General features: G+C 40.8%; 1 protein-coding gene across 2 annotated transcripts; it reads right to left on the reverse strand.

Moving 5' to 3' along the window:
* Positions 1-2,153: 2,153 nt before the first annotated feature.
* Positions 2,154-19,660, reverse strand: pou2f1b (POU class 2 homeobox 1b). Of its 2 annotated transcripts, XM_058616647.1 has the most exons (15): positions 19,589-19,660; positions 10,448-10,513; positions 9,841-9,929; positions 8,779-8,874; positions 7,570-7,734; positions 6,921-7,020; positions 6,732-6,799; positions 6,153-6,326; positions 5,925-6,066; positions 5,597-5,742; positions 5,023-5,211; positions 4,799-4,913; positions 4,068-4,368; positions 3,887-3,975; positions 2,154-2,825 (listed from the first exon to the last, which is right to left on the reverse strand). In XM_058616647.1, the coding sequence occupies exons 1-15, from the start codon at positions 19,632-19,634 to the stop codon at positions 2,581-2,583; spliced, it is 2,031 nt and encodes a 676-aa protein (XP_058472630.1). In that variant the 5' UTR covers positions 19,635-19,660; the 3' UTR covers positions 2,154-2,580. The 2 variants fall into 2 exon arrangements, with proteins under 2 accessions (XP_058472630.1, XP_058472639.1); XM_058616656.1 differs by lacking the exon at positions 8,779-8,874.
* Between the last annotated feature and the right edge of the window lie 2,821 nt (positions 19,661-22,481).

Genomic DNA, 22,481 nt, shown 5'->3' on the forward strand with positions numbered 1-22,481 from the left:
TTAAGTGCTGCTGAGGTATATTCAGTCGAAATAAATCAACGAGAGGAAAGGAGTACACAGGAGGAGGACGTGCACAAATTTTTGCTGCTTACAGTTTCAGTGATTTTATAATAATTATAATAATAATAATGATGATGATAATCCCTGTGGTAACTCATTGTGTTATTTGGAAGCAGCAGCAGCACAGCGCTTCTTTTGTTTGGGAGTTGGCATGTTTTCAAAGTCAGGGCGCAAACGTTTTAATGCTTGAAAAAAAAAAAAAAGGTGCCGAGAGGAAAGTGTATGCATTTACAAAGGTGAGCCCTGTAGACGGGGTGTGTCCAGACCACAAACCTGCTTTTTCACAGGTTTGGAGTCGTAAAGCTATAAGAAAAGCATGCAGGCCTGTCGACAGCACAGCTCCACCTGGAGCTTCAGCAGCAAGTTGTTAAAGCTAAGTTTCATCCGATCCTTGTCCAACAGCACCGAAATCACCGACTTTGACCGGGGCGTACACACACACGCACACACCGAGTTGAGAGAATAGGAAAATATGTCGCTTTTAGCAGTTGTGGAGGCTGGAGATCTTCGACAGCGACGCGTGTGCTCGGACAGGCACGGCAACTACTGAGGAAAACCACTTTGGTTCAAGCTGTTGTATTTATGGCTGAATATTAGTACAAAACCAAACAACAGAACCTTTTCTTTTATGCTTCAGAAAAGTCCAAAAACTGCTACCAAGGCGGCCACAACTGATTAACCAAAGGAGAAAAAAACAAGAGCCATCAAATGGCTCAGAGAAATCCAGACTCAGGCATCAGGGGCCGGGGCCCTGGTGGAAAAAAATTATATTAAGATAAAAAAAAGGAAATTTCTCATGACCCAAAACTCCAGTCCTTTCGCTTTTTGGTCAGTTGTGCTGCCAATTAAGTGTTGAGCTATGAGACATTTGGTCAAATTTAAACAAAAGTAAAGAAAAAGGTAATCTTTGGAAAATGATCATCAAAATATTGCATTTCTAAAATCTGTTGACAATGAAGAGAAATTCTGTACTCATAAATATATCGAATAGACTAAGCCACACCGACTACACACAGCAATTATTTTAACAAATATTTTTGGTATATCTGAAAGTACGCAAGTGACTGCAGACAAAACAAAACGAAGAAAAAAAGAAGACAGAACTTCATTCCTCCCAAAAAAGGCAGACTGCAGCTCATCAATCCAGTTTTTGGTACAGATACTGTGCACAAGTAGATACAACGGTACTATTTAAAAAAAAAAAAAACACAACAGAATAACCTTGCCTAGTCAACGCCGACATACGCGTAATATGACGACCGTGTCCCGTGACTAGATTTCCTCACAACAGACCAGTCAGCCGCTGAGCCTTTTTTTCCCCCAACAGTTACTGAACTCTCAGCATCTGCCTGAGCTGAACACAACACACACACACACACACACACACACACACACGCGTGCTCCTACGTTCTACCTCTGAATCCAAACATAATGTACACTTATCCGACGGATCGTCGACCTCGGTCGAGACAACGTGTCTGCAGCTCCTTCTTTTAAAACGCAGCGCTTCTATCAGTGTGTGTATGATCCGCGCGTAGACCATCGTTTTACAAAAGCTCGCCGCCGCCACGGCGCGGCGTAAAACTCAGTGTTTCCACAAAGAGAGAGAGACGAGGAGAGACGCATCCCCCCCGCCCCGTCCCTCCGACCCTTAAAGCAATGATAACCTTTATATCGGCCACTTATTACTTGTTTTTAAAGCCTTATAACCACGATTACAAAGTGATAGTTAAATCTTAACTTAATAATAGACTTACAAAGTTCTGAAAAATGTCCAAAAAATAAAAGAAGAAGAAAGAAAAGAAATTACAGACAGTAACAGTAAAAGGAGAAAAGTCTCGAAAATATAACTTTGATATGATTTACATCAAGGCCTGTCAAAAAACCCAAAAAAGAGATCATTAAAGACGGGGTGTGGACACACAAATCCCCATTAGTGATAACGAATATTGTGAAATTAGTAATAAATCTTGTTTAGGCTGAATGTTAAAAGAGGAAAAATCCTAAAGTTTTTGGTTAGAAGTGTTTCAGAAAGTTCTGACCTGGAAAGAGAAGGATATATATATATATATATGTGTATATATATATATATATATATATATATATATATACACACACACACACGCGCGCGCGCACACATACACACAAAATGTGAACATCTTGATGACGGCGAGGAGATTTTCTTCCCCGACACTTCATCAAGGTTCACGAGGAGCGGCAGGCCCAACAACAGTGTCCACTTGGCTACTGTTAGTGGAAAAAACATCCAAGAATCAAAAGAAAAAGAAGAAAAAAAAAATAATAATAAAAGGTCAACCTCAAACAACACGTTTGAGGTTCTTTTCTTTTTGGTGGCAGCAAAAGGATTAAATAATGATAGATATGATAGAAACAATGGTGGTTAGTGAAGCACAGAGCCTTTTTAACGACCTCCCTGTTCCCTACGTGGCGTGATAGAGAGCGTAGTGCACGACATAAGAAGTAGGGCGTTAACGCAGGAACTGGTGGCCCGGGCCGGCTTCACTGGGCCTTGGAGGCAGTGGAAATGGTGGAGGCTGTTACGGGCACGGCCATCGAGGACTGGTGATGGGCATCGACCTGCAGGCCCGCCCCGGTGGACATCAGGCTGATGGGGCTGTTGAGCAGCGACAGGTTCTGCGGGTTCAGGAAGGTCACCATGTTGGACGCGTTGCCGGAGGCGTTGGCGAACAGCAGGTTACTGGCGTCCAGAGAGGTGATGGGGATTGTGCCGTTCGACGCCAGCGCTGTGGAAGGATTTGGGGGGAAAAAAGAAGAAGCAGATGTGTGTTTTTATCATCAGAGGACAAAGCGGTGGACAGGGTTTGTTTTTACCATCATCAAAGCGTATTAATGCGCAGCAGGATTAAATTAGAGTAATTTTCTCTCAGCAGGATTAACGTCACATGCATGGCCTGAATTATTTTAACTAAAATATGCAAATGTGATGCAGCATGTCGTTGAATTTTCAGATATCTGAACCCATTTCTGCTTCAGAGCCGCAACTAACGATTATCTTCATACTTGATTAATCTGTAGTTTAGTCTGCAAAATGTCAGAAAATGTTGATCGGTGTTTACCAAAGACCTGGAAATGATGATGATTAACCGATTAAAATGATTCAGTTTTAATGATTTCTTTGTAACATTCACATTTAAGAAGCTGAAAAATCGGAGAAACGTGTTTTAATTTTTGAATAAAGGATCAAACCTACTAACCGATGATCAAAATAATTAATAATCGCTGCAGCCCTGTTCTGCTTATCCATATTTCCCTCAATTTATTCTGTAATTTCATGTTTCCTGATGATTTCTATTTGGACCTAAGTCACAGATACAAAATCCCACAGCCAGAGACCAAAACTGTGTTTGTAGAAGATGAGAGAATTAATTTGATTTGAAAGCTAAAATCACATGTGCACGAACCGATCATCAGTATGTGAGCTACCTACTGTGTGTGAGTGCAGTTTTTTTCTTTTTACCTTTCATCATTCAGAGGTATGATGAAAGTTGTATTCAGAAGAAGAAATAAAGTGAAGTCACATTAAAGTTATTCGTTATTCTCATTCATCTCAATTGCAAGGTTTTTACTCAGGAAAGTGAAAAACCAACCAAACAAGACATAAAAACAAAGAGTGGTGTCCTCAGCGGGACACGAGCGCTGTCACTTTTTTTAATCCAAAATTCATTCAGATATCTGATCAAACCCATTCAGATTATAAAAATAAACAGCCTAGAAGCTCATCAGACCATTCCAGGCTTTACTTATCTCATTATATGAGTTAATGTATTGTTGTGAGAGCACATACCTTGAATGGTGGCCAGGGTGCTGTTACTTAAGAATGCAGGACTCAGCGCACTGCCGAGGCCACCAGGGGCCAGACTGAGCAGGGCCCCCCTAAAGACACAAGGCAAAGAACATGTATGTCAGGAGAGAGTAGCCATGTAAAAAAGTTCAACAAAACAAAAAGACCATGTCCTATTACGAACCCTGGAGGGAACTGTGAGGACGCCATGAATCCTGGGTTGAGTCCTGCAGCAGCAGCCATAGCAGCAAAACTAGCACTGGTGGGTAACTGGGCACCCTGCAGCGCCGCCGACAGCCCCGGAGACGCCACCATCACCTGACCCGTCCCTAAAGTGGTGGCTATGGATGTGACGGGTAGCGCATGCATGCCGGCCTTGCTCTCCGTGTTCGTGGACTGAATAGTCGTCAACGGCGAGCTGATGGCTGTGGTGACCATGGGTGCGTTGGAGATGACGGACGTGGTGTTTGTGAGTCCAATTGAGCCTTGGTGAAAAATAATAATATTATATATATATATATATATATATATAATAATGTAACCCTTAAAAAAGGTGCAAATTACAACATTTCTGTAGCACAAGACATCAGGAACTCTGTATGTTATCAGAACACCCTACGCTGTCATATTAACTCTCATCTTTTCTGAAAGCTCAGAAAGTTTATGAGTTTCATGTCAAAGTGTCCAGCTGAAGGTGACTGTCTGGATTCACTTCCAGAGAAAAGGTCATTGCTTGGCTACACATGCTTCAGAACAGTAAAGAAATAAGACCAGGGTTAATATTGGTCAGACATTTCCATGACAGAGAGCTCAACACTGACTCCTACTGGTCTTCTAAGTAACGTTTGCATATATTGTTGGCTATTTTTGCAATAAGAAACACATTTTCATGAAGGTTAACACACACACACACACCTGGGAAAGACAAACTGGAGACACTGGTGCTGGTGAGAGGCATCACTGGGTTTATAGTCAGCGTGGTGGGCGTGTTAATGGTTGAACTGCTCACAAGGCTTGCTGGGCTGGCCACCTGGAGGTCAGAATAACAAGCAGGATTGGACCAACGAACTGCAGCTTTAAAATTCATCTGCAGCTATAATCTACATGTAGCTTGACACACAAGGTGTGTCCGCTCTTACCAGTGGGCTGCTGGGGGTGAAGATGGTTTTGATGGGGGTGCTGCAGCCTCCACTGTTTCCACTACTGGGGGGGTTGATCCTCTTCTCTTTCTGCCGGCGATTGCAGAACCAGACCCGAATAACCTCCTTCTCCATGTTGAGCTGGTCGGCGATCATGGTGATCTCTTCAGAGGTAGGTTTTTGGTTCTGCTGGAAGAGGGCAAAGAAGCCAGGGATTCCCTGTCAGCACTGAGGAGACTAAAACGTTCACTGCCTCCACATCGATATATATATATACTAAAATAAAATATAGTTTGGGTACTGTATCCTTGGAAGAAGCCTTTTTATGTAATTATAGACGAGGGTCTTGCTTTAAAAAGACAACAATCTTTTTGGGTTTAACCTTTTGAAATGGTGCCATCTTTTAATAGGTGACAGCCTCCATAGTTTCTTGACATGCTTGGGAAAGGAAGTGGTGTTAGTTGCAATCTGCAGTTTCACCATTAAATGTCTAATTTTGTAAAAAAAAAAACAACAATAAATATCAGTTTCCTCTGCTCAATGTTGGCAACTTGAGTATGTAAGAGTTTCTCACCTCCAGAAAGCTCTTTTCTAAGGCCACTCGGATGTTGGTCTCGATACTGGTCCTCTTCTTCCGTCTGCGATTTATCCCCTCTATTCCCATGCCTGGTGAGCCCAGGGCACTGGGGCTGGACAGGGCCTGGTCAGAAGTCAGGTTCTCTGCACAAACAGTATCATCACAAAGGAAAGGGAGGAAGGTAAAGACAAGGTACTGGAAAGATACACAAGCTGTCTTTTTGCCTTTTTCTATGAAGTATAGAGAATGCACAGTGATCAAAAGCCACATCTCCTTGTGCCATTTTGCTCCTGTATCATTCATGCAGGTGGGTTCAGGGACAAACCTGCATCATTGAGCCACTTCTCCAGCAGTGGCTTCAGTTTGCACATGTTCTTAAAGCTAAGGTTCAAGGCCTCGAAGCGAGAGATGGTCGTTTGACTGAAGTCGTTTCCGTACAGCTTCCCCATGGCCAGGCCAACATCACCCTGGAGACGGACACAGTTGCGTAAGCACGAGCATCACAGTTCCGTTTTGCCAGCAGCAAAGTCTTTCCTTGCTTAGTCCTACTCACCTGCGTGAAGCCCAGTTTAATGCGTCTCTGTTTGAAGGTCTTGGCGAACTGCTCCAGCTCCTCCAGATCACTGGGCTCCTCCAGAGTGGGGGTGTCCAACCGTTTGGGTGGTGTCTGACTCTGGGGCAGGGAGTGATTAGGTGTGGTTGCTGGTGTGCGGCTTGGAGTTGCAGGCTGCAGTGAACATCAAAACACACAATGTGATCACTTAGATCACTTAGAAGAAAATATATGAGGCATATCTGTAATAGGGCTGCAAAGATTAATCGATTACTAAATTTTGATCATCAAATCGGGGTGATTTTTCAGCTTCTTAAATGTAAATATTTTCTTTTTTCTTTTCATCCATATTTCATCCATATGACAAAGTTAAACTTTTGTGATTTCAGCATCTTAAATATGAATATTGATGGTTTCTTTGCTCTTCTTTGACAGTCACTCAATAATATTTAAGGAGGTTGTCGTTTTTAAGGTTTGGACAAAAACATTCGTTGATTAAATAACACAACATGCAATCATTGCCTCAATTAAAAATTTAAAAAATCTAATTTTAGAAGAGATGCTTGTGTCGTTACCAACCTGAGGTGCAAGGGTGATGCTCGGATGACTCTGCAGGAGGTTACCTTGGTTGTGAGGTAGTTGAAGGGCTGGCAACGTGCCAAAAACATGGGAGGGAAGAGCATTTTTAATTACAATCTAATTCTTGACATGCATCTCTTTCGTTTCATTCTGCACACAAACCACAACGAGTGCGTGTGTTCTTCTTACCCTGTTGGGCCGGTGTCTGTGAGATGATGAACTGATGGGGTGTGCCGATCGGGTGGCCGGGCTGAAGCAGAACAAACTGAGGCAGATTCTGCTGCTGTAGCTAATGGAAAGGGGGAAAAAAAAAGGAGTCAAAAATGTGTGTGCTGGAACAGGTTTCTTTGTGGTGATTTGTCTCCTCTGAAACCAAATATGACATATTCCATTTTCATATAATCCACATTGCAATTAGTGAACAGCTGCCACTGGAAAGACGTCAGCAGTGGATTCATGTGGTAGAAAAACAAAGTGCTCGGAGGCCTGCGCACCATTCGCAAAATCTAGAGCACTTGTTATCTGCATTCACTTGCAACTGCAGGAAATGTTCATAGCTGCAAGTTAATTGTGATCCTGATAAACATCTGTTTTTTATTCGTTACTGCGACACGGGAATAAACCTAAAAGTAAACATGTCGTTCATTCTTTTACTTAATATTTTTAAAGCCAGATGCAAACTTTCTTTGATGTTATCAGGTTTTATTAAACCGATTGAAATTAGATACAAGTCCTAGATTACTGAGGAACAGATCAAAAATGTTAGCACTAAATAGATTCCAATACTTTAGGGGACACAGGAGGTTTAGCAAAAACTCCATGCATGCTTGTGTCTTACTTGGGTGATCTGGATGGGCTGTGACAGGGTAATGGGCGTGGCTGCAGTGGCTGAGATGTTGGCCCCGGTGTTGCTGTTCTGCTGGCTGGCTGATTGTTGCACGGCCAGTCCAGCCAGGAGCTGCTGCTGGAACAACAGCTGCTGGTGTACTGGGGTCAGGGTCAACTGAGGAGAAACCAACAGAGAAGCAGACGGGACACAGAAAGCATGAGATTACAGAAAGATGCAGAGGAGGCAAGACAGGAAGACAATACTCTCCGTTTAGAAAAATCACTTTCAGACTGGACGAGTTAGTGTTGTCACAATACTTGAGTTCTGGCTTTGGTACCTATGCAACATCGCAACTATAACACCATGACAGGACGTTACAGGAACGTGTGTTGCAATAAAGACTTGTAACAAATCTTACAGACTGTTCTTGACATAAGGAACATGCCTTCATTAAATATTTTTAGCTAGACAATTAACTTGTTCCCTCTTGGATCCCGTTACAGTGACAGCAGGTGAATTGCTTAGATTACAAACTATTTAAAACTGTTGCTCCAACCACAGCGCCACATATTTCAAGTTCTTTCTCTCATTATTCCAATCGGCGCACGCCCTTACAGAGGATGCCGATGTGGATTTGTATTTGACGTGTCACAAAAGGTTTTTTTTTTTCGAAGCAGCTTTGAAACTTCAACTATCACGGCAACACTAACAAGAGCCCAGGCAAGCAAATGGAGGGAAAACTCATGCAGCTGAGCCAGTCACAAGTACAAATGAGCATGTTGATGTCATGTTCAAACTCAGACATGCAAGCAAACACACACAAACACATACTCCACATGCACAGGGGCCAATCACTCCTGCATTGCACAATAGCAGCCGCATTCAATCTCGCCTGGTCTCTTCTCAACCACATCACAGCCACAGGGCGAAAGATGGATATGAATTGTGTCATATATGGTCGGCCCAACCATGAGTGTGGAGATGCATGTTGACTATGTGCAAACGTCACTCCATTTCCTCATCGCTACGGAGGAGTTTGGACATAGCCTTACAACCACGAGGATGAACAGACACACAGACAGGCAGAGGAGACACCAGCCTTAGCCACAGAATCAGGGCAAGCCAATCTTTCAGCCAGGTTTGACGCTCAGGTGTCACCCCAGAAACACGACTACGACTAGGATTTAACTCAAGGCAGTGAGGCAACAGGCCACTTACTCCTGCAATCTGTCCCCCAGCCAACATTAGCTGGGTTTGAGGCAATACACTCTGCTGGACGGAGGTCGGAAGAGCACTCGAGTCTTCCGACTTTGACTAGTGGAGGGAGGTGAAGCAAAGAGCGGGGCTTAGAGGAGATTTTCCTACAGGTATTACTGACCATTGGTGACAGTGTAAGGTAAAGACAGTGCCATAGCGATTATCATGAATAAAAAGGTTTCAAAAAGATCCAGTGTGTAAGACTGAGCAAAGTCTAATGGGGAGACTGCAACAGGACCAGAAATGATGTTCTTCTTTGAGTGAGTTTCTATTATTATCTATTTGGGATGCTGTATCACAGTATAAAATAAATAAAGTATCACAGCATAAAATAGTACATGTATTGTACGATTATTTTAATCTTAATGTGATTATCCCACTATAAAAACAAACTTACGGGTCGATTATATTATTACTACTGCAAATAAACCCTCCTAAATGGTACACACTGGACCTTTCACTCAAAACCTTTTTTTTTTTTTTTTTTTAATTACCATATTTAAAATGCATAAAACTAAGAATCCAGTTCAAGATTAAATCTCTGAGTACCTGAGAAGCCTTCTGAGCTTTCTTTGAGCAGGGAGTGGAATTTAAATTAAAAAGGAAGTGAGAAAGTGGGCATTGCAAATGTGCTGCAGTCTTCAGAGACGAGAATAGCGAAGGAGGGGGAGTTGAGATGCTAATTAAAATAACTGTTATGCAGTGCATGTAAATTCTGCATAGATTTGCATATTCTCGGCCATCTGTTTCCGAGCAACCGCAGAGCAGCTAATTAGCATATAGGGCTGATTAATCTGCCTCGTTGCCAGGCGACACCAGTAGAGCCTGGCACACTTAAATGATCTGCTTGTGCATGTCTGAGTGCAGGAGCATACCTCTGTTCAAACTTCATACATTAATTCATTGTGAAACTACTATTAAAGTGCAATAATGCTCCAAGACAATATTTTAAAATGCGTCCCCTGCCACAAAAAAAAGGGGAAACAAAAAGTTATTTGAGGTCAAGTGTGCAGCATGTGTTACCTGTTGGAGGAGGGCTTGTGCATGTGCATTTGTGATTGCACTGGTTGTCGCCGTCTGCCTCTGAAGGTCCAATCCATTGATTTGGATTCCTGAAGACAGAAATACAGTTTCATGAAATGTGCCCTCAAAAAGTTCAAAGATATTTTTCAGTATGGCTTAATGTTATTATTTACTATTAAAATAGAAGCTCAGTCTTTAGGGGGAAAACCGCAAGTTGCAATGTAAATGATCAATTTCATGAGGTCTCAAAACATACATTACAAGCATACATTACAATTGATATACTCTTAATGCATCATTACACGACAAATAAATGTAAGCAGTGGAACTACAATGCTCATTTGCATAACTGAATCGTTGAGACGGAGCCAATTACTGTGATATTCAAAGTGGAGACTTGCTTACAAGAATTTTGGATAGCTGCCATTATCTTTTTCAAAATGACCCAGTAAAACAAAACAGAGTGGACATGAGCGAGCTTCTTAAAATTTTAGCTGCAAGATTGTACATTTTTTGTATGTGGATTGGAAAAACCTGTTGAATGACAAGATCAGGTAACAAAGAATAAAAGAAAGAGGTACATGAGAAAAATCTGGAGGTCACTCACCGGTGTTTCCATCACCGCTTTCCATTGCACATTTAGTAGTTTCTGAATGATTATTCACTTTAGCATCTGGAAGAGCCAGACAGAGACAGACGGTGAGACACACCCACACCCACTGCTTTTAAGATCATGACACTATTTCAGTCATATAAAGAGTGGTCTCACTTTTGTCACCTCTATATAATTCTCAACAATAGTATTTTAATCAGGTTCGCCGTTTGAGAGCAGCAGACAACAAGAACAAGCTAAAAACGAATCATCAAAAACGCACCAGCTGCATTTGAAACACTATTCATTGGGAAAAGAAAAACGCAACTGTCACATTAATGGAATTAACTCTTGTGTCAAGTCCTGCCTCACAACAAACAGAAAGCCCAGCTCATGAAAAACTCACCCACTCCTGCTCCACCTGTGTTTTCCAGCATGGCTGCTGAACCTATTAGGGGAAATTGCCTGTGCCGAGCAAACCCACCGACAGGGTGTCCTGCTCTCTGTTCCTCCTCCCACTCCTTCACTCTCCAGTGGTCAACAGTGAGCAGAGTTCAATGTGACCACGGCTACACACAGACACAGTGGCACTGTCCACCACACGGTTCACTGAGCAACACTGGGATACACTCACTGTGAAAGCCAACAGCGTTTAGGAAAACAGCTCCCCCTCTCTCTCTCCCTCTCCTCTCTCTCTCGCTCTTTCATGCCAAAACTGTCTGTACTCCTGTAAAAGTTCACCCTCTCCCTCTCTCGCTGGAATGAAACAAACGACAAGTGCAGCTGGCAGCCTCCTCTACCTCTGCAGCCCCCCAAACCCAACTCTATAATGAAGCATAATCAGTATTCAGCTGATTAAAGCTGTATGCAAATCTGCCACTGCCTCGTTAGCAATGCAAGGCTTTGAAGTCCTGCGAGCGACGCATTTCACACCGGGCCCTGAAAGCTTTCCGCATAATTTAAACCTCTATAAATATTTATCAGCTCATTAGCATATTAATTGGATAGCTTTTGGAGGACGATAAAAAAAAAACAGGGGAATAAGAGCGACACAGAAAAGGGCAGAAAAAAGAAAGTGCTCAAACTAGCACTTGGCGCAGCAGAGGGAGGGGAGGCAGCAGCACAAGACCAATTATTGTGCGAGTGCATGGCTAAAAAGTAATTAGCTAAGAGCAGGTAAATGGCTGAAGATATCCCAGAATGCAGTGTGAGGCCTGTCAGTGGTGGTCTGGCTGTGTTGCATTAGTCCAACATCTAAGACTCTTATGAGTCATGGAGACCCAGTCTAACTGCTAAAAACATGGGGGTACTAGTGGGAGGGGGACTCGCTCAATCGGAAATAAATAACTCCACATTAATCCGACACAAGCCTGTCATTACTGCTGGACCCCCTGTGGCTAAGGCATTCCACAGCCAGCAACTACAGAGAGTGGGTGGCAGGCTTCTGCTGTCTATGTTTATGAAGTGTTTGGGGATTAGCATATTTAGATTAGCTTTACATTCCATTACTATTTCATTTTGAGGCCCTTTTAAATTCATTTCCAGCCTGCTTGGAGGTTTAGTGGGAGGGAAAGTGCTGCACAGGTGTTCAGTGATTCAGAATGAGTGGACTGGAATGCATGACTGTATTGTGGTCTCCAGGAGGAAGGGGCTTACCAACTAAATCCACAAAACTGCTCCTGGCCGAAGCTCTAATCAGTTCCTTCACCTGTCCCTATCTGCCAAACAACAAATGAAAACATTTGCATACTGGCTGACCAGATCAAACAATGCCAAGAGAGCATGGTGGTGATAACATGGCACACACAGACTGAAAAACTTACAGACATTCACCAGCAGTGCCCTGACAGGAGTGGCAAGACTTCAAACAGAAAGCAGCGACGTCGGCAGCTGTTTGTACACAGCAGCGTGATGTCATGATGACACAAGTCTCGGGCCCTAAACCACAGCTTCTAAAGTAATCACACAAAGCTTTTACACGCGTTCAACAGCACATGCATCATCGCTATTCATTACCTTCTGTGTTTGTACTGCGTTACTTTGAACAAACTGCTTGGTTTCGTAGATGTTTTAAAATTAGGTTGACATAATGTGACAACCACCAATAAATATTTAATAAATAATACATGTAATTATTTTGTTATTTAAAACATAATAATCCTGGATATTTTTGATTAAACTTCTTCTATACAATTACCTTTTTTTAAAAACATTTTACTTGCAGTGAAGTTCATTTCAATGTTCCTGCTCGACTTACTTGCCACAAACTTTGAGAGTGGTGGTTTGCGTCAGACTCAGGTTGGTTAGAGGTGTCTTGTGTAATCTGTTTTAACTGCTGTGCATTACCGTGACAATGTGAACACTTCAATTCAGCCTCGAACCAATTTGTAATCATATTGATGTGATTATATAACTTCACACAACAGACTGCTTTTCTTTTCTTATCCAAATCACAAGTAACTTAAATGTTTGTTTGGAAATCTGTCATACCACACTCTACAGCAGGGGTCTCAAACTCAAATACCTGGGGGGGCCACTGAACATCTAGTTTGTTCAGTAGGGGGGCCGATCAAGTGAAAAAAAAAGTCAAACTTTTTGAGAAAGACATAGAAATATTACCATTTATGATGGTATTTCACATTATTTAAAAATAAAAGGTGCTTTTTTTGATATGGAGCGATCAATATTTTCGCAAAATCAATCTTTTAATTCAAAAAATATAAAGAAATAACGGGGGGCCTGCTCTACAGTTTGTCAATTCAAACAGTGTAAAGTTTAGCTACAGCCTGCTCTTTACCAAGGTATCTACCACAGAGTATACACAGTTGGCACACTAGTGTTAAATGTCTACAACAGGTCATCCAAACAAAGTGTGCCTGAAACACAAAGACATTAGCCTGTCTTAACAACATCAGCAAACAAATCATGGAACCAAAATGGGAAAGAAAAGAATGCGATGTGAAAGTAAGAGCAGTTATCAGCACTGCACTTCAACATATATATATAGAGTTTCTTGGTTGAATGGTTTGCAAAAGCCCTGCTGTGGAACAATGCATTACACAAATATCCTGTGAAGAGAATTTTAAATAGGTGTCTCATTAGCTCTGTAATATGGGAGGGCTGACTGAATACTGCAGAGCCGTTAATGTGAGCGGAGACATTCAACACGAGGCTGAGCGAAAACTTAATTAGCACATCCACATTCTGTCCCGATACCTATATTCTTCCCCTTAAACACAGAATACATCATGGCCACTTTTCCACACATCCACCACTCAGAGCACTAAGCAGTTTTCGCAACAGTCCGGATGCGAGGTCACGATACATAATCTTTCAATTTAAAAAACGTATTAACTTTAAAAAGTCCCAATTTAAAGCAAAATCCAACACAAATATCAAAACTATTAGAAAGAGCCTTTAATACTAGTCCATATATACACTGTCTCACAGTAAAAGCCACAAACAGCAGTGCTACACTGCAACGCAAATTAGATCTAAGAGATTGCAGGGTAATCTGATGAAAAGTTAAACCACTGTCAGCTACTGTTTTATCTCCTGAGTGGTCATTAGCCAACTGTCTACGGGCTATGTAGAAAAATTTTATCCACTCAATTAAATTGCAGTTTCTGGGAGGGGGGGGCAGTATTTAACAACTTCCAGCCAGCACATGCAGAGGACAGATATTATTCACTAATACAATTCATGATGGTAAATAGGATGCTGGCATTAGCATCTACTGCTTGTTATTCATGTCTAATTTTTAGATTTTTAACTAGATTCTTCTCCATTTACGGCAACTATGGGCATTTTCCCTCACCCGTTTCTCAAAACTGTAGTATTTAAACTGCAGAATAATCGACCTGTACGTTTGTTAAATTTTTTTGTAAACTCAATATTCTTCTTAAAAAGCAGAGTTTAGCATATGCCGACTATTCATTGCCAGTCCAGGTTGCTACTTTACTATAATAAGTTAAGGGATATATCTGTGACCCACTAATACAGCATCTAATATCTAATAGTTTATACAACATTAATGTTTTATTAGCTGATTGTCTATAATTGTGCCAGCTCACCACACTGAAAACACACAGGGTTTTAGGATTTGACATGTGTATTAGATCCGTAACTGTGTATTTGGGTTCAAAAGTATCACTAATAATAAACGCCCTAGCTGCTTAAACTCAGTCAGAGTAACCTGCCTGATAGGCTACACATTTTTTCACAGAAATTGGGGTGCATAATTTCAACTTTATTATCTATGGTCTTATCTCTATCTCTCTTCAAAGTGATGGAGCAGTTCCACAGGGTGTTGTGTTTGCTGTACGTTTTCAATGTTATGCAAATACATTTTTATGTAAACTTTGTAGCAGAACGTGGCAACATCTCCACTCCCAGACAAAACACAGCTTTTCTTTTGGCACTTTTCAATGATACAGTTCTAGTCGCTACTCAGCTCTACTTGGTTTGGGTATCAGGCAGGTCGTTTTGACTTCATAGTACCTCCTCAATGTGGGCAGGGTCGGCATGTTGTTTTATAGGCTACACAACACAACACAAAAACAATGGGGGACATTGAGTTGATGGTGGCACTCCCTGCTCAGTCTGTATCTTTGTGGACACCAGCCATGTGTACTCGCTGTAACACTTTTAAAAAACGATGGGTTTGATTCTTGTGTTGGACATCTCGCTCATGACTCTTCCAGTGACGACACTCTCTGGCCAATCAGTGGCCGGCAGTTTGTCAACGTCACATTTTAGTCTCGGTTCAGCTCATTTGGAACCTTGCCTGAGCAGGTACGGGGAAAAAAAAGGTACCAGGTACTATCCCTAATGGAGAAGCAAAATACCCGAATAGTGCTAGAATTGTAAAATGGAAAAGCCCTGTTTGTCTCCATGAACCTAATTTAACTTTGTGTAAACAGTGCAGGAAATAGAAGCAGCTGTTATTGATGACAAAACATCGTCACTACTAAAGTCAATGGTTGCATTTGGAGATGGAAATCTATGATTCATACAGACCAATATGTTGTGGTCTATGATCCACAATGAGATAAGACTTGGAGAAAATGAATCCAATTTAGAGACGAGACCTTCAAGAAGTGTTTTTAGACTAGATCTGTTTCAGATAGTACAGCTCTCTCAACGATTTACTAAAAAGAGAGACTAAGACAGGAAATGTAAATGTTAGGGGCCTCTGCCATCTAGGGAAATCATCAAATGTTTCAGCCTCACACTGTACCTGTTACTGTTTAAAATGTCAAAGAGCACTTTTGTATTTTTAGGACAACTATGCAAATTTATGTGAGACGCCATAAATCCAGCCACATATGTAAAGTTGGAGTTCTCATGAAACTAAGGCAATGATTATTCGATGACTAAATTAATCGTCGGCTACTTTGATCATTGGTTTCATTGTTCAATTTCCCAAAGGAATAATTAAAAAGCAAACATTTTGGTTTAGGGTAATGTCATTTACAGCATTCAGAATTTCAGTCACTGAAGTTTCGCAACCATGTGACATGACGTGGGTGCATTAACCATTTTGGGAGGTGTGACATATCCGAGTGGTGCATTCGCAGCAGAGGGGGAATGATTTAATTATTTTCTAGGAAAACAAAATTTCCGGGACATTTTACGCACCATCTCATTTTCCGCCTGTTTGCCATGTCTGGAAAATTTGACAACTTTGTTATAGGCTTTCTGGGACCCGTAGGAACATGTGAGAAGCCTATTAATGTTCATTCTTGATGCAACCGACTAAATCACATTATTGTGTTTTAAAACGTCCTAATTTGTGTAAAGTGTAAAACCAGTTTGTGAGAGTATGACAAACGTTTACTGACGCTCCAAACAAGGACAGACACAGGAGTCGTGCAACGATTGTTTGCATTCATGCAGACCTGCCGCGGTGAAAAATCTCAAATGCTCACTTAGTAGTTCATTAATTCACAAAACAGGTTTTGTGTGTGTTTCTACCAAGTGCCAAGCCAACTCTATAATATATCCTGAAGGATAGGTGTGCTAATTACTGTATTTTAAAGATAAAGGATTTTTAGCGGGATGCTTTGCATTGTTTCGTCAGGAATTACACATTTTAAAAATTGTTTTCAGTTTAGAGCACACTGTTTGTTTTTCATCGGTAGTGAAAAAACTTGTCTGATTGGAGCCTTCATCGAGGCCGTCTCAGTACTTTGAGACGGCATGTTCAGAATTTATTACAGCAAATGATGCATTATTCATAGCAACTGTGTTTACATCAATGAATATTCATGGTGGAACTACTAGGCTGGAATGAGGGTGGAACTGTAAAACTGATTAAATGAGAAAAGTAGCATAAGTATGGGCATGACAGAATTATTTCTCATCTGTTCTTTAAGTAGGCTAGTTTTGAAAGTCAATCCTTTTTTATTTATTTATGGGATCTAATTTTCCAAACTGCTAACAGAAATGTAACAATTTACAACACTTACTATTTAAACTCACTCATTCTGGCTTGGAATAAAGGATATAATTTAGTTGGGTGACTGTTAAAATGTATCACATAATTACCTGAAATGTGTTATTATGCTTGTAGTGGATAGGGTTACCCTGTGCTTCTCATTTTAACAATGGAGTGTTATGCATCTCAAAGAAGAACAACACAGTAGTAGTGCCTGAGACATGAAGCTGAATGTCTTTGTTACAACATCAAATGGCTTTCACTCAGAATCAGACATGGTTAGAACCTATTTTTGAAAATGTTTACACCTTTTTAAAGAGGGACTTTTTAAACCAACCAGAAAAGTTAGAGTTAAAATCTCAACCTGGATTCCATCTATTTATTTTTGCTAATTTCAATCAAATAACAAATATTTGAGCAGTTGAAAACTGGGAGTTAGTACACAGAGACAATCAGTCAATCACAGTCAATCTATGTTTAAAGTCTGTTTCACCAAAGAAGAAAAACAAGAAGGTGCAACTTGATGATGGATATAAAGAGCCCCAGTACGTGTTGATACATGGTTGTGTTCATAGCTGCTTCCATGCATTATAGTAATATTTGACGCTTTCACACAGCTGAGGAAGAAACACTATCCTTATTATACCTCAATTGCACTTACTCACATTTACACATTATCAATATGCTAACTTTTCAACCTAAATTAGTGTGATATAACATTCTTTAATATCAATATCACAAAAGGTGTTACGTTCTGTTCCCTGCAAACACACTTTGAAACACAACGCATAATTGCTATTATAACTTGTGCCTTCGATTTATAAATAGTTTCTCTTTTGTCAATTGATGTCCGTAAAGAATCTTTTACAGCAGAAAACCTTTAATATATCCGACACTTTAATGCTACAATTGCTGATGTGAAACATGTATATAATGTCTTTGATCATATCTGAAAACTGTGATGTTTTAAGAATGTTTCTTATTTAAGTTTGTTTTTCCGTTTGCTAATCACAAGTGTGCATAAAAACAGGCTGATGAAAACCCACCAAGAGCTGACAAAACCTTCTTCAAACAACTTAAATAAATCCAAGCGCAAACATAAGTATACAAGTTTAAATTAAAGTGATGTCAGCCTGTATCAAACCCAGCCATGAAACCTACAAATATAGATGTCAAGTGATTTTAAACTGTTTTATTGTGTCTTGGCTCCTCGCCCAGACCTTCCGTCAAACACACAAAACTATGCAATTTTGAAGTTAAAAAATGTTTTGTTTTGTTTTTTCCACATAAAAAACAGACAACAATACCTTCCTCTAAACTGACTTGAACTTACTTTGTTAAAAGAAAACTAGAGCAAAAGATAAAGTACCAGCGTTTAAAACACACACACAGTCGTCAGGCAGTGTCAAGCTGTGTCTTGCCCAGTAATGAAACCAGCAGAGTGAACAGTAAGAATGCCCTGCCTGTTATTATTGTGGCCTTCCGGAAGTGGGCCTCACTACCCCTCCCCGTGCAGGACGGAGGGGTTTTTTTTACACACAGGTACAATCTTTGTATTCAGCACAGGTCAAAACTCCTGTAACTGATGCCCAGAATAGACAGACACAGACTAAAGAGTTGAGAACAAACAGTGGCACTGAACATGGAGTGATGATAAGATGGAAGAATATATTATAGATTCAAATGAGGTCGATTAAAGACTTCAAACTTGCACTTTCAAAACAAATATTTTAATCGTCTGCAATACTATCCAACAGGGATCGAATTACCTCACACGTGAAATTGGGGGTCTAAACCAGTGGAGCAAGTTAAAAGAGAAAGGTGGTCAACCGGTTCGCCACTCAGATACAAGCGCTTTACATTTAAATTTGAATGACGAGGTCGCTTGTTGTTTTATTTATATTTTTGAATGCGTATTTAAAACAAACGTGGTGTGTTGACACGCAGAGGGAGCGGCGGCTGCTCGTGGGGCTGATATATTATGCTGAAGTCCACACTCTGGTTGAGGCAGGCCCGCATGAATAACACAACAGGCAGCCGGAGCTGCTGCTCTCCTGCGCCGAGCTCACTCACTCACACAAAAGGCTGAGGCAAAAATGCTCTGCTGTAGAAAAAAATCACGACGAGCTCGCTCTATTCACACACACAGCTAACACCAAAGCTAGCTTTAACTTTACTTTGATGTTTCCCTCGCACCGTGGAAAGAAACGAGCGCAGCCACTGCCCGGCTCCCCCCCACCCCCCAGAAAATGAATATGCAAACCTCTTTCAAAAGCTCTACTGTGCATCAACACAAAGCCAGGCGCTAGCCGCCGTGCTAACGCTAGCCCGCTAGCATCCCCCGTTACAATCAGCCCGCGTTCGTCAAACTATCCAAATATGTCAAATACGAACCGAGCCGCGTCGCCGTTTACTAATAAAATATGCTAAACCGTGTTTGTCCGCGGTGGTATGAATATGTAGCGGCGTACAGCCGTCTAATCACACAAAGGGGGGAGGCATGTTTCCATGTAATTTACCGTGGCACTGCAATAGCTCGTTTCCTCCTCTGTCAAATTACAGTTAGCTCGCCCCGAGTGTGCGCTTGCAGAACGGCCCGGCAGCAGTGTGGCCCCGTGAGTCGGCACCCGGTTTTAATACATGTACCGTTCAGTGATAGATTGTGAGTAACGCGGTTTGAATATGAGTATGAATATGTAAAATGCTGTAATCATTACCTGCTCCTGAACTCTCATCTTGACTCGCTGCTCCTCCGTCCGCCATTTTGAATATTTAACCCGAAATCCCAGCCCTGAGCCTGCCTGTGTATGGCACGCGCACACGCGCGCGTGCACGCACGGGTTTGTTTAGCTATTCCTGTGAGGACCCAGCGTTGACTTTTCCTTCATTAGACCAGCTGGGGTTTATGTAAATATACCCGACCTGTGTTTTCTTCAACTTTTTTAGGGGCCCCGTTGGACAGCCACTGTTTGCGCCCCTGCTGTTTTTAACTTTATATGAACATTTGCCATTTTTGCCAAATTGTTTTCTTTTTGTATACATTTTTATTCAGTTTATTTTTTGACTTTGACTCGATTATATTTTTATTTCATATACACTTTTGTACATATTTTGGTTCATTGAAAATAAAACTTTTAATTCTATCAATGCCTATTCATCTATCTCAACATGTCTACTAATGTGTTACAGTTTAAAATAGTATTAGTAATATACAATGAATTCTGTCATGTTAATGTATGAAGGTTGGGACAAAGTAACTTTTAGGGGAACATTCTGGGAACCAAAAGAGAACATTCTGTAAAGGTTGTGACAAAGTAACGCTAGGGGAATGTTGTGGGAACCTATGTAGAGACAATGTTCTCTAAAGGTTGTATGACGGTTGTAGAAAAGTAACGTTCTGGGAACCAAAAGAGAACATTCTCTAAAGGTTGTATGAAGGTTGTGACAAAGTAACGTTCTGGGAACTGAATGTGCAACCAAAAAAAAACTGACGTAAAGGAAACCTTCCATATCACCCACAGGAGAACCTAGGGGGGAACCTTCAGGGAACATTCCCGCAACCAAAAGGCAACGTTCCCAGTAGGTTCTGGGAACTAAAAATTGTTAGCTGGGCAAACTCTGATCATGTGGGAGAAAAAAAAGTTAAACTTTGTGTATATTAAACACATAACGCAATCACGACATTCATGATGATATTTCACAAAATTTCAAAGTAAAAGTGTGTGTGTTATGATATGCAACAATACACAATTTACTCCAAGAGGAACCACAGCTTGAGAACCAGGGGTCTAAACCTAAACCTTATTTCTGACCGTGATATAAACAAAATTCACATTTTAACCCCAACTAACGAGGTTCTGCCTCAGGCTTAGGTCCTCGTGAGGATTACTGACCTCGATAAAGTCAGTATTTATTCAAGTGAAAGTGCCTAAATAGGTGAGAAAGTGTGGTGTATACACACACACGAAAACACAGGTATGTGCTGACTTCCATTAACGTGGACAGCTAACTAAAGACTTATTATTATTATTATTATTATTATCATTAATAAACACAATATTAACTAACCACAATTCACACAGGTTAACTTAATCCGTGCTTAACCAGAGCCTTAGAAATTAGGTTGTTCCTCATTGGAACCAGGATTCATGAGGACTACTGGTCCCGACAAAGTCAGTGTTCTTACATGTGTGTTTACAATGACAACACACACACACAGTCTGACGTCAGTGGATATTACACCGACTTGATATTTGTCCCCACGAGGAAGCCGTGTCCCCATAATGTAACTGTGTGAACAGATTTGGGTCCCCACAAGGTGAGAAATACCTGAAACACACAAACAGTCTGGTCTCCATGCCTTCAGGGAACATTACACTGGCTTGATATTTGTCCCCATGAGGAGGACAAGTCCTCATAATGTGACTGTGTACACAGATTTGGGTCCCCACAAGAGGAGGAATACCTGAAACACACACAGAGTCTGGTCTCCATGACTTCAGAGGACATTGCATTGACTTACATGCATTCCCTTAACCTCATCCTTAGTCTTCACCTTAAAATATAATAATTTACATTGTGGAGACTACAGTGTCCCCATAATTTGAGAGTGTAAACAGATTTAGGTCTCCATAGCATGAGTAATACCTGGAACACACACACACACACACAGAGACAGTGGAGTACAGGGTGGAGTGTGCACTGGGTGCTGTTAGCTGTGACTTATTTACATACTGAAATAATCACATGTTTTCTCTTATATCCCACAAGGACATGGGTGGATCTGTCACAGAGGACAGTGAACACTTTCATATGCTTTATGTGCTCTAGTTACACAACAACAACAACAGCAACAACGGCCAAACATTGAACAACCGATCCCTTAAACAAAAACTGCTTTAATGTTATATTTGTCTATCACCATAACAGAATAAATGTTGCTCCTTAAATGTCTGCAAAACAACAAAAGCTCCTTCAAATTATTGTCATAATCACCATCATCTTTATTTATATACTGATTTAATCCCAGACTGACAAAAGCCCAGAACTCTGCTCTAATTTTATTGCACTATTTTATTTATTTTTTTTGCCTTGTTCACACTGAAAGCGATGGGAAAAACACAGTCAAAATCAATGTGTGCACATACTTGGCCAATAAAGATGATTCTGGTTCTATAATTATTTGATTTTATTTAAAAGGCGTGAAAAAAATAGACAGTTTTTATGTCATAGTTCCAGGAACTGTTGATTATTGTCTTGATTAATGTTCTCAAACATCTCGTTTTGTCCACAGGCCAAAGATTATTCAGTTTTAATTATTTCTTTGTTACATGGAGCAAATAAACTAGAAAATATTCACATTTCAGAAGCCAAAAAAAATCTGAAAACTGTTAAATATTAATTTAATAATCAATTAATCCAGTAATTTTTAAGCCCTACTTTGAATCATGTTCTTATATAGTCACTGTTTGCACCTCAACTGTATTTATTCATCATTTAGAATGTGGGAAATAACAGCCTTGTAACCTGCTTCATCATTGCGTACTCCAATTTTAAACAAAAATAAACTGTATGGAATAAATGATGGAATCCTCTGTGAGTGACCTATAC

The sequence above is a fragment of the Solea solea genome, chromosome 2, assembly GCF_958295425.1.
Source record: "Solea solea chromosome 2, fSolSol10.1, whole genome shotgun sequence".
NCBI classification, from domain to species: Eukaryota; Metazoa; Chordata; class Actinopteri; order Pleuronectiformes; family Soleidae; genus Solea; species Solea solea.

Excerpts from the sequence above, each read along its gene's own strand:
- pou2f1b (XM_058616647.1), bottom strand. The coding sequence starts at position 19,634 with ATGGCGGACGGAGGAGCAGCGAGTCAAGATGAGAGTTCAGGAGCAG. Across the intron at positions 9,930-10,447 it reads AAGCGGTGATGGAAACACCG|GAATCCAAATCAATGGATTG; the intron begins GTGAGTGACCTC and ends TTCTGTCTTCAG. Across the intron at positions 7,021-7,569 it reads AGCCCATCCAGATCACCCAA|CTACAGCAGCAGAATCTGCC; the intron begins GTAAGACACAAG and ends CCTTTCCATTAG.